General features: G+C 39.8%; 1 protein-coding gene across 1 annotated transcript in view; it reads right to left on the bottom strand.

Annotated features, from left to right (window-relative positions):
* The window catches only part of NOC3L (NOC3 like DNA replication regulator), a 28,694-nt gene extending 23,468 nt beyond the window's left edge, over nt 1-5,226 (bottom strand). The window contains exons 1-5 of the mRNA XM_065894109.1: nt 5,111-5,226; nt 3,907-4,114; nt 2,324-2,456; nt 1,412-1,569; nt 778-831 (exon numbers count right to left, since the gene is read on the bottom strand). Coding sequence (XP_065750181.1) covers nt 778-831; nt 1,412-1,569; nt 2,324-2,456; nt 3,907-4,114; nt 5,111-5,119 — 562 coding nt within the window. The 5' untranslated portion in view covers nt 5,120-5,226. The remainder of the gene's footprint in view (nt 1-777; nt 832-1,411; nt 1,570-2,323; nt 2,457-3,906; nt 4,115-5,110) is intronic.
* Between the last annotated feature and the right edge of the window lie 7,827 nt (nt 5,227-13,053).

Genomic DNA, 13,053 nt, shown 5'->3' with positions numbered 1-13,053 from the left:
GAACCCACATTTAGTTATGTAAAGCAGACATACATAAAGTATAATTGCTCTAAGAAAGAACCAAAATAATTCTGTACCACAGAATCGTTTTTACAATTTAAGCTAAAAAGTGAACAGTTATTTGTAGGCAGGTCCTTCTTTACAATTAAAAAGAATTCAAAACAGCAACAATTTATAAGAGTCTTCATGCATACCTAGACATCACAAACATAACTGAATAAAATTTTCCATAATAAAAGCAACAAAGAATCAAATTACAGGGCTTCCCTGGTGGTGCAGTGGTTGAGAATCCACCTGCCAATGCAGGGGACACGTGTTAGAGCCCTGGTCCAGGAAGATCCCACATGCTGCAGAGCAACTAAGGCCGTGCACCACAGCTACTGAGTCTGCACTCTAGAGCCCATGAGCCACAACTACTGAGCCCACATGCCACAACTACTGAAGCCTGTGCGCCTAGAGCCCATGCTCCACAACGAGAAGCCACTGCAATGAGAAGCCCACGCACCACAACAGAGTAGCCCCCGCTCGCCGCAACTAGAGAAAACCCATGTGCAGCAACAAAGACCCAACACAGCCAAAACTAAATAATTAAATAATTTTTTTTTAAAAGACTCAAGTTACACAAGGTAACTTTCAAAATGTGGGAAAATGTTCGAAATGAGCTTGAAATGACCAGTACTCCAAAATGCACATTCCAGATTTTAATTAATTCACATTAAGTAAAAAAATGTAATTCTCAATTAACAATTTAGTAACTAGAAAGATGCATCCCATTACCTTCTTCAGGTTCCATCTCTTCTTGATTCTCTTCATCTTGGTTACTGTCAATAACTATATGGAAAATATGCATATTAAAAATGTGATAATATACATAAGTGGTAAAACCACAAGGAAAACCAGGGAAGTGATTACCATAAAACTCAAGAAAATAGTTACTTTTGTCAGGAGGGAGCAATTAGTGATTTAGGGGAGTATAGGGAAGTTTCTGGGTGCTGGCAGTACTTCCTTCTTGCCCAGATGGTAGTTTTATGGGTATGCTTTTGGTGATAAACCACATACCTTCACATCTTTGATTTCTGGACTTTTGTGTGTATTTCACAAAAAATACATGTAAGGAAAAAAAGGCTAAAAAAGGATGACTAATATGCTCTAATTTTAGAAACAACATAATGAAATACTCTGAAAAGAATCACCTTAACTTTGTGGCTTCAGCTGTACTCATAGTACAATGGGCACCTGAGATAACCATCTGTATTTCCGGCCAAAATCAAGTTTGTTCTATGACTAACTGTAGCTATCCCCTTTTGTAAATATGGGTAAAAGTTAAAAGAAAATAAATTTTGAATGAAAAAATTTTGAACGTGATTATTAGTAAGGAGCTAAAATTTTAACTAATACATGGGCTGATCACCTGGTTTCTCTCTGGTCTGTGGGATTATACCACTTTTATCTTTAATAGGAAGTAAGTGAATCAGTTCCTTCTCTGGTGCAGTTTGCAGAGTTCTTGGTATTTTTTCATATTTATCTATAACATGCTCATGCTTCCGCTTCCTGGCGTGAACAGGCTCACTGCAGGAAAAAAAAAATTTAGTTGTAATATATTTAAAAAAGAACCTAGAGACCTATCATTTTAAAAGCATAGAAAAATAAACCACTAACCAAACCTTTAATAGGCATATAGATATTAGCATCTAGACCAAGCATTTGTATAGTAAATGAATAAATGAATTGTATGGCCAACCATAAAGACTCAAACTATGGCTACACTTAGTTTTCCCTTTAGAGGCAAAACAAAGGTGAAAGTTACAGCAGATTTTTCTTTGAAGAATATTCCACAGAGCCAAGGGTGATATCATGCTATTTTACTTTCCCCAAAACTGTCACAACATAGCATGGACTTTTGACTTAGAAGTATCTAAGTTTAAATTTCAGATCCACTACTTGTGACAATGGGAAAGCATTAGTTTCCTCTCTGTAAAAGGGAATAATATGTACCTAATAGGGTAACAAGGACTGAGGCATGTGTAACATGGCCATAAAGAACTCGGGACCGCTCTGCCTCAAACAAAGAACAGCATACTTCACCCATTCACTCCACTTCACTATTCAGACTCAAAAGAAATAAAGATATACACTAAATAAAATCAGTTTGTTTTATTTATGAACTAACGTTATTTAGGAAATAGACTGAATAGGGTTTACTCTTTGTAAACACTGTCTTCAGAGATGAGCAGCATCTTGCACTAACCACCTAAGTAAAATTCAGAACCAAGTTTTTAGCAGTGAAAGGATGCGAATGACTACAATCTAAATGAAGTATTACCTAGAAGAAAGATCTCTCGTTAGAAAAGATGCTCTTTGCCCTAAATCCTTCATTAACTGTAAGTCATCTTCATCCATCATATCTAAAGGAAGGGCTTCCTCCTCTTCTTCCTCTTCCCTCTCAATCCTTTTACCTGTTCCAACAACAACAAGAAATCAGAAACAAGTATTAGAAATGTAGAACGCTGCATTTTTGTGTCTATGATAGGAAAAGCATGTGCTTTACTAACACCTTAGCCCAGTGTTTCTAAACGGGAGCACTACTGACACGCTGGGCAGGACAATTCTTTGTTGTACTTGGGTGTCCTGGGCTAGGCAAAATGCCAGCATCTCTGACTCCCTGAAATCTAAATGCCAGGAGCATTCTTATTAGGTCACTGTAACAACCAAAAAATAAATGTGTCCACACATTCTGCAATGTCCTTCAGAGCATTTGAGATCACCCAGTTCTTAAATGCTGGGGTTCCTTAAAATTCTGTTCTAGGTTCTCTTATTTTCACGCTACACAGTCTCCATGGTGATTTTACCCAAGCCTAAGGCTTTGATTACCATCTACATGTTGATAATTCCAAAAACTATTCTCTCTAACCCAGATCTTTCACTTGAACATTACACTCTTATACCCAACTGCCTGAGAGACTTCATTTAGATGCTCAACATATAAGAATGAAGAAATCTTTTGCTTCTATTTTTAAAATGTAATTACTAACACATCATGCTTTTTAAATTCTTCTGAAATTTAGATAGATCTTTAAAAACATCTAACTCAACCAATGCATTTTTTTTTTTTAAATAGATGAAGTACCTGGAGATTAAGTGACAGACTAAGGCCACACTGCTAGTAAGCAACAAAATTAAGAGAAAAGTTCAAGTTTCCTGACTTCCAGTGCCATGACCTTTTATACATCACAATAACGTGTTGCCAAGGGATCAAACTAAATAGGTCAGGATAAGAGAATGAGATGGGCATGGGAAGAATGAAGAGTCAGATATAGCCAAATATGAATTCCCTGAAAGTATGAGTAACCCTGTAGAAAAACTGGTCTGACTCAAAATGGTCATATTCCTTACCTGTTTTTTGAGTACTTGGGAATTTTTGAACAGGTTTACAAAAGAATAACCCTGACAATTACAGCTCAATTTCACTCCAAGTTTCCAAGTGAAAAGAAAGCCAGAAGTTTAGAAAACTAAGTGAAACTTAGCAACACTGTGAAGAATGCACCAGAGAAAAGCAATGTTCTTACCTTAGCTAACTGCCAGTGAACGGAAAAGTGGCAGCACTGGCATGCCCAACAATTATTTACATTTGCTACTCTGAGTCTGTTTTCCCAAGTATGTACTGTATCTTCAGATCTGCTTTCTAGACAAACTGAAAGGCGAGTCTAGCTCTTTCTCACTGTGAATACTGTACTGAAATGTTTTCTCATACTAATTGTGATAAAGCATATAGGACTACGATCCTTACCTACTCTTAGGAAGACCTGAGAACAAGAAGAGTGATTACTAGAAAGCAAAGTTATTCCATGAAGAACATTTTAAAACAAATCAATGGAAACTGGAACACATGAATGTTTTCACAATTACCTGGTCGTTTTTTCTTTGGGTCCTCCAATGGAATAGGTTTCTTAGACACAGCATCTTTTACAGCTTGTCTTAGTTTCCTCTGTTCTTTTCGGTACTTCTTGAGAGTGCTTTGTTGTTTAAATTGTTTGTTTTTTAGTTTGTTTTCAAGTTTGACTTTACTAGTTTTTAGCAACTTCCGAAAGCTTGGGACCTGTTTTTTATTTCTTCTCTAGAAAACAACAACAGAAGAAGCACTGCATATCCAGAAATTTAAATTATTTTTAAAATCAGGTTAAAGAGAATTGATTATAAAATTTCATTAGACCAATTCCACAATTTTAATGTCTCACAGCCATGGGTCTTGGATATAAAAGCTAAAACCACACTATGGCATTAATCCTACAGAATGGCACTAGATCATCAGTTATTCAACAGGAGGGTCTTCCTGTGACCAGAATCCACAGATGCTCAAAGGAGTCTAAGACTCCAAAAAAGGTGAAGAACCACTAAGCTAGTGGTAAACGGTTATTCAAGGCTAGCTTAACGCCTGTAGTTTGGCATAATAAGAGCAAAATGCTGGCTGTCTTTCACAATAACTGACGTTTACATATCGTTTTACTGTTTACAAAGTGCTCTAACATATTACCTCCAACAGCCTAGTCAAGTAGCGACAGCTGTTATCCTCATATTACTGGGGAAGCTACGGCTTAAAGAGTCTATGTGATTTGTCAAAGACCCTTAAACTAAGGAAAGCAAAACTGAATTCGGGTATGTGGATTACAACTCTCTTGCTGGTGACCTCTCAGAAATTACTTGCTTTTCTATCTCCTACCCTTTAGGGAGAAAAAAACGGACTTATTTCAGGTCCCACAACTCATAAGCTCATTGAAGGCAGGACCCTGCTTCTCATCTATGAAATAACGGGTTCAGAAGATGGTCTTGTAGAACCCTTCAAATCTGACATCCTATGTATGAACTCAAGACTCCGTGCTAGTCTCACTGCGGTCCCTTGAAGCCAAGCGCGCACAGAGGGCGATGAAAAAGGAGCCAGGTCTAAGGGCGGGGAAACTGACAGCGCTTAGAGCCAGGAAGGACCCCCCCCCACCCAATCTAGGCCACCGCCCCCCACACAAGGGCGAGAACCGCCGAAAGGCTGCACCAGGGAGCGACTCTGTGAGCCAAAGGGGCCATAAGCCGCGGGGACCGAGCTTCTAAGGACACTTACCGCCTTCATCCTTAAATCTGCAGGGAAACCCAGGCCCGACAAATTCACCAGGGGCAGGGGTAATCCGGGAATCCCGAAGGAGAAACACACGTGCGAAACCACCGTCACTGCTCTAGCCGGAAGAGGCTCTTAGCCCCTTCCCACCCTCCGCCGCCGGAAATGGGGGCGGGACTTCCGTAGACAGGAGCGGGCACGCGCCCTTTCGCGGTAACGTTCTCGCGTCCCTGGGCCGGCGGCGCCGCGGCGTGCACGCGCATGAGCACACACGGAACCGGGAATCGCCAAAGGTGAATGGTCCTAGGGTGGGGTTCACCTCACAGGGTCTTTGAATCTTTGACTCTTGCTCTGTTTCTTTGAAATTCTTAAGGAAATCGGGCTTCTCCCCTCAGAACGAAAGGACTTGATATTTTTCAATCCCTGCCTTCATTTTGTACGTCTCCTCATGTTTAGCTTGTTGTAGGATGTAGCTCGTCTCATCTTTCTTTTATAGATGCTGAGTTTTGTAGTCAGCTTTCCTCCCGTAAAGTCGTGAAGACAGAGAAGAGCTTATTCCTTTCGTGTAGTACCCGCCCCTCGCCTGGCCCTCGACAAGCTCTCTGGGCGCGTTTGTGGAATGGCTAATGATTTCTCATGACCTTTCGGCACTCAAAACTCTATGATTCTTTTTTTTTATTATTAAAGTTTTTATTTTGAGACAACTGTAAATTTCCATGCAGTTATAAAATATAATAGAGATCCCATATATCCTTTAGCCAGCTTCTCCCAAAGGTAACATCTTGCAAAGCTATGATATAACAACCAGGATATTGAAAAGTCCATGATTCTTAATGTTTTATTTTGAAACACTTTTTGCCTTAATTTTAACCACTGTCTGATTAAGAGTTATACCAGTGAGATTCATCTGCATTTCAGTATCTTACAACTATTACTTTTCTGTAAATTATACTGTCTGCTTAGTAATTCCGCCAGTCATGAGTTTTAACAGGACGATTTAGACATTGCAAGAATAAGAGTATGTTTTTCAAAATGATTGTCTCTCAAAGACTTTTTTTCATGAATAAATTTTAAAATTCCACTTCAGATTTTTTTTTTCTTAAGTCTGTGATTCTGAGCACATCCCTGACAGAGTCTGGCCTAGCAGTCCTGAGCCAGAGGGGAAAAGCCAGCAGAGGCTCCAAAGAATCTGACCTCCCTAGTGGGTGTTGATCTTATAGAGACTGAGAGGAAACCTGCCAATTTCTGGATCCCCCTTCAAAGACCAAGAATCCCATTCTATCCAGAACTCTTCTTACCCTCCCTTCCAACTTCCCCATTGCTCTGTCTTCTTTACACACACTCTCAGAAACAGCAGAACCTATCCCACTGGAATATTACTTCATCAAGCAAATTGAGAACATTATCCTGTACTCTTCCCAAGTGGCTGAATTCCTTCCCAAACATAACAGCTTATCTGTGGTCACTCCCATCCTTTCAGCCTTCCGTCCAGTCTCTCCAAGGGTGAAGCATCCCCATTTCCGTTCAAAACCAACTTCTCCCAGCTTCATCTGACTCCATGTATCGCTAATTATCCCTTTTCTCCTGTATTCTTTCTCTCCCTAATGGATCTTTACCCTTGGCCAGTAAATATACTGAAATCTCTTCCATCCTTAATTTTTTTCCTAATGACTCCATCTCCTTTTAATTGCTTTTTTATTTTCCTCCTTCCCTGTTTGTCTTTACTTAGAAAAAAACAAAAACCACAAAAACTAGTTTTATCTCCACTTCCTCTTCTCTGTTATCACAGCCCAAGCCTGTACTAGCCTTTTTAAGAATTAAGTCATACTCTTGGCCCGTTTTAAGTTTATAATCAACCAGAAATCTTTGGATCATTTTTAAACAGTTGTTGCCAAGCTAAATCTCTCCCATCTTGGTTTTGAGCAATCTGTTATTTAAACGCAAACTTAACAAATGGAAGTTTACATGATTCCTACTAATGTAATCTTCTGGTTTCTCAGTTATGTCGTCCCCAGCTTTGTGTCATTTCCCATTCACTCAAATCACTGCTAAGCTCAGTTTGGGCTCTAGATCCTCTTGGATCTTCCATAGCTTTCCTGGACACTTGAGCTAAGAGGGGTCACTGGACTACCCCAAACTAGCTTCACAGGTAACGTACCCAGAGTTTCCTGTGAGCCCTTTTGAGACTCTGCCCATAACATTCCACTGAAACTGCTCTCATTAAGATCACCAAGAACCTCCAAGTTGTTGTGAAATTTTTTTAAGTGTGCACAGAATTACATCATTTTTTTTCTTTTTTTAACTTTATTAGATCTCTCTGCTGCATTTTTCCTTTCTCACATTAGAATTTTGACTCCCTTGGCTCCCTTAACAGCCTCTTCCCCAGGTTCTCCTCCTACTTCCATTCTTTCTTCCTCCTGCCTCTTCAATGTAGATGACTCTCAGGGTTCCACTGTTGGCCCACTTTTTTTTTTTTAATCTCAGACACAATTATTAAGTTTTTTAAAAATTTTATTTATTTTTGGCAGCGTTGGAACTTCGTTGCTGCGCGCGGGCTTTCTCTAGCTGCAGCGAGCGGGGGCTACTCTTCGTTGCGGTGCGCGGGCTTCTCATTGCGGTGGCTTCTCTTATTGCGGAGTACGGGCTCTAGGTGTGTGGGCTTCAGTAGTTGTGGCTCACGGGCTCAGTAGTTGTGGCTCATGGTCTCTAGAGTGCAGGCTCAGTAGTTGTGGTGCATGGGCTTAGTTGCTCCATGGCATGTGGGATCTTCCCGGACTAGGGCTCGAACCCATGTCCCCTGCATTGGCAGGAGGATTCTTTGCCACTGCACCACCAGGGAAGTACCAGGCCCACTTTTCTACTTCTCTTTATGTTCTACTTGCTCTTCTGGTGTGATCTCATCCATCTACCTAATGCAAAGAGATTCCTAAATCTTTCATCTGGTCCATATCTCTCCCTCAAGCTTCAGTCATGTAACCACCTACCTCCTGGACATCTCCAGAAGATAACCATGGAACTTCAGATCACCATGTTCAAAATGAAACTATATTTTTCACTTGTACCTCTTCCAACATTGCCTATTTCATTCATTTACCCACAGCCAGAATCCTGATATTCCAGAGATCTTTAGAAATAAGCCAGGGATTTCTCGGCCATTCACCATATTACAGTTCTGTTTTCTATAAACAAACTGGTTTGAAAACTGTCACTAAGTGGGCAAAGTACAATAAGGCTTCACAGTTTCCTGTCCCACAAGATAATGTATATGTTATAAGAAGGGACCTTGAAGAAACTAAAAGCATGTAATATGTTCAAAGTAGATGCTTCGTATTTCCTTATGAAAAATTACTAAAGGTACCAGATTATAATTATAAGTCTCCCAAATCGCAGCATCAAGAATTTGAAAATATACATGTCATTCCTCTACCTTCGTCAATGCTAAAATATAGTTGAGAAATATATATATATAGTTGAGAAAGATAATTATGCATGACCAAATAGAGGTTAATAAGAGATTGCACAGGTGCTAAAAAAAAGAAAAACGATAAAAGAAAGCTGCTTTGGAGGAAAGGACAGAGCAATGTATATTTAAGTGGACCTTTGTAGAAATGACAAAGTTCAGGTAGGTGGGATAATATTTTCTAAGTTCAGATAGTGCAAATAATTTATATTGTGCATCATCAGAAAATTAGGCTAAAATAGCTAATAACCATAATTAGAACTAATGATTAATTATTCAATTTAAAATTAACCAAAAACCTAAATAATAACAAAAAATAATAACGTAGCAGATGTTGTTGTTGTCATCCCATTGACATCCTCTCAGCACTTCCTCCATACATGCCGGAAAGAAGTCCTCTGCAAGAGCTTGCAACTTTTCACCTGAGTTTTTCTCAACCCCTGCAGGACAGGACAGAAGTGCCAAGGAATTTTCACCCCTGAGAGCAGCCTTCAACCAATGACAAATGGAAGCTGAAGGATATATACATATACTACCTGTGGCAGGCTGGAAAATGTCCTCTGAAGATATCAGGCCCTGAAACTGTTGAATTTTATGTTGTAGAGCCAAAGGTATGATTAAGGATCTTGGGATGGGGAGATGATTCTTGAGTGTCCAAGTGGGCCCTAAATGCAATCACATGTATTCTTACGGGCTAGGCAGAGAGAGATTTCACACAGAAGAGGAGGAGACGTTGCCACAGAGGCAGAGAGTGTAGTGTTGAAGCAACAAGTCAAGGAGTGCCAGCAGCCATCAGAAGGGGGAAGAGGCAAGGAGCAGATTCTCCCCTAGAGCCTCTAGAGGGAGGGTGACCCTGCTGACTGCATGATTCCAGGGATACTGATTTCGGACTTCTGACCCCTAGACCTGTGAGAGAATAAGTTTCTGTTGTTTTCAGCCACCAAATTTGTGATTTGTTACAGCGGCCATAGAACACTAATATACCGACATTTATACTAATAAGTATACCAATGTCCTCACTCCTGAGAAGTAGGACAACTCTGAGGCATCTTCCACACTGTCTCCAGGAGTCTACAAAAGGGCTGAGCCCCACCTGCAGAGGTAACTTACCCATCAGCCCACTCTGTTACTGGCCTTCTCTCCCCAGTCTCACTTCCCCACTCTGCTATCAGTGGTTCCAGGTCTCTCCTTCAAGATAAACCACATACTCTCAAATCCTTGTGTATTAGTTTCCTGGAGCTGCTGTAACAAAGTACCATAAATTGTGTGGCTTAAAACAACAGAAGTTTATTCTCTCACAGTTCTGGAGGCCAGAAGTTGGAAATACAGTAAAGGTGTTGGTGCGATTGGTTCCTGTTCAGGGCTCTGAGGGAAAGTCTATTCCATGCATCTCTCCTAGCTTCTGGTGATGGCTGACAATCCATGGCATTCTTTGGTTTGTAAATGCATCACTCCAGTCTCTGCCTCCATCTTTACATAGCATCCTCCCTGTGTCTCTGTGTCTTCACGTGGCTGTCTTCCCCTCATATAAGAACACTGGTTATATTGGATCAAGAACCCACTCTGATGACCATATCACAACTTAATTACATGTGCAAAGACCCTATTTCCAAATAAGGTCACATTTATAGGTACCAGGGATGCGAATTTTAATATCTTTTATGGGGCACACAATTCAACTCATAACACCTTGACTCAGGGTCAGATTTGGGGACCCCCAACCTAAGACAATTATCACTTATGAAGCACTTTTTATATTTCCCTAAATATAATTATCTTACTTTATCCTCAATAATCTTATGAGATAAATATTGGCTCCATTTTAAGTTAATAAATCTGAGGATTAGATACTATAGTGTAGTCAACTCATTGTTATATCAGGTGAGAAATGTAATAAGATGCCAGTCCCACCAGTGGGAGTGGTTTTCAGCAAAAGAGATCAAATACCTTAAGCTTTTTTTCTCTAATCTGCAATAATATAGATCAGGAAACAATTAAAGAGGGATTTTCCTAGGGCTGTGATAGGTATTCTTTTCTATTTAAGACTTTTGTTGATAAACTTCTAAGACCTGACATTTCCTCTTTCTTTACTTGCATTGGCTGTTCAGAGCCACTCTTTATTTATTCATTGCTTTCAAAAATCTGTGGGGAAGGGGAAGTAGTTTCCATGCACAAAGTCATGTCCAGTTTCTGATACTCCCTTTGGCAGCAATAGTTGCCCACTCTCCTCTCTGTACCAGACTCTGCTAGGAGCTGTCTGTAAAACAATGTTCTGTAAAACAAGGACACATTGTCTCAGCCTCTGTGCTAAAGCTGCTGGGAAGTATACTGAGCAGGGAAGAGACTATAGAATGAAACTAACATCTAAGGTATCCTGTATATCATTTTCACACCTCTCACAATGCTACCCCTGCCTATTGTAATATTTTCTACTCCATCTATCACCAAAGGTCAAGTCCTTCCCCTGGTCACAAGTCTGAAAATACTTCCACTTATGGGCATATCCACATACACTCCGAAGACCTGTTTATGCTTCTGATTGCTTTCCTTCATTTTCCAAGCTGACACTGCTGATTATAATTAAAATCCTCTCGGGTGAATAAATGGATACATAACTGAACTAAGTGGATATTTATGAATAGATTGATGAGAGGTCTGGATGATCCAAAATATCTCCTCCAACATCTTTCACATTAGAAAGAAGATAAAGATCTGACCCTGAGCAATCCCTCTCTTGGGCCCATTAGGAGCAAAATGACTTTTTAATATTCTATTTAGGACTTTTTAATATTCAGAAAAAGGGGAATGGGTGGCTTCTGGAGGTGGCAAAAATGGGAAGTGGAGGAGGGGAAGGAGGTAAGTGAAAGAGGCTCCAAAACAGCTAGGTTTTAGACATAAGACGCGTGTATGTCATAACATGATGATAATTTCAGTAGGCGTATGAGTTATCTTTCTGCTTAACAAATTACCCTAAAAGTTAACAACTTAAAGCAATAATAAGCATTTATTATTTCACATAGTGTCTGTGGGTCTGGAGTTTAGGAGTGGTTTATCAGGATGGTTCTGGTTCTGGAAGTTGCAATCTAGCTGTTGGTCAAGGCTGCAGTCGTATGAAGACTTAACTGAGGCTCAAGGATTAACTTCTAAGATGGCTCACTCATACGGCTCTTGGCAAGAAGCATCAGTTCCTTACTGGCCGTTGGCAGCAAGCTTCAGTTTCTCACTACCATAGGGCTGCTTGAATGTCTTCATGACACAGCAACTGGCTTCCCCTTAGAGCAAGTTGTCCAAGAGAGCAAGAGGAAAACTCTGCCTTTTTAAGATCTAGTCTTGGAAGTCATCACTTCCACTGTTCAGTTTATTAAAAGTGAGTCACTTAATTCAGACCACTCCTAATGATAGTGGAGTTAGAGTTCACTTTTTTCTTTTTTCTTTGGCTGCACCGTGTGTCTTGTGGGATCTTAGTTCCCTGACCAGGGATTGAACCTATGCCCTCAGCAGTGAAAGCGTGGATTTCTAACCACTGGACTGCCAGGGAATTCCCAGAGTTCACTTTTTTGAAGACAAAATATCAAAATATGTGTGGACATATTTCAAAAACATTAGTTTTGGGTTAAGTGAATATTTATTGAGCATCTTTACTGGGACCTGAGTAGGCATTGGAATTCAAACACAAGTTATTATCACCAAAGACTAAAGAAATCAGAATTTTTATATAGATAGACAAGAGACAATTTTAGGATACAGGACATTACATGACTATGATAGGTTTAAAGCTGAATGGACATGCATGCAATGGACAGCATGAGGGACTGATTTTTCTACTGAGCAGACAATAAAGGTTATTTTGTAACCTGTAACCTGTGTAACTGCCCATTCATAAAACCTGTGGGACCCGAACTGAGAACTAAATACCAAAGTACAGAAGTAGTAACATATTCCATCTTTTAACCCCAGACACTTAGGTCATTACTTTGTATCTACAAATAATCAATAAATATTTACTGTTTTTTTGGATTAAATTTAACTGATGAATTAAGATGAATTCTAGGTATAAATTTATATACCCCATTTGCTTGTTGTAGATTTTGATTACTATGGCTCTTCTGGATGTTTTCTGTTACTTATTTCTTTGACATGGTCAGCTCTTTTCTAGAATTTAGAGCAGTCACAGGGGCACAAACTAGAGGCTCATGGGCCAGACTCTGCCAGAGGAATAGTTTTGTTTGGTTAAAATTGTGTGTGTTTGTGTGATAGTTTTCACTGATTTTTAAATGCCTTTAGGTGGGGCATACACTCATTATTCAGTCTTGGTTCCCCCACAGGCCCCACTACTTCCTGTTGTCTGATATCCATCAGCCTTACCGGTCCCTAAAGACGCTTGAAATGTGAGACCCATGCATCTAGATTTTAAATCTCAGGATGGCACTGCATATTAGTTCAGCCTGTTCTTTTTTTTTTTTTTTTTTGAATTTTTAAATTTTATTTT

The sequence above is a fragment of the Phocoena phocoena genome, chromosome 16, assembly GCF_963924675.1.
Source record: "Phocoena phocoena chromosome 16, mPhoPho1.1, whole genome shotgun sequence".
In the NCBI taxonomy this organism is placed as follows: Eukaryota; Metazoa; Chordata; class Mammalia; order Artiodactyla; family Phocoenidae; genus Phocoena; species Phocoena phocoena.
This window is presented reverse-complemented; position numbering and strand designations above follow the sequence as displayed.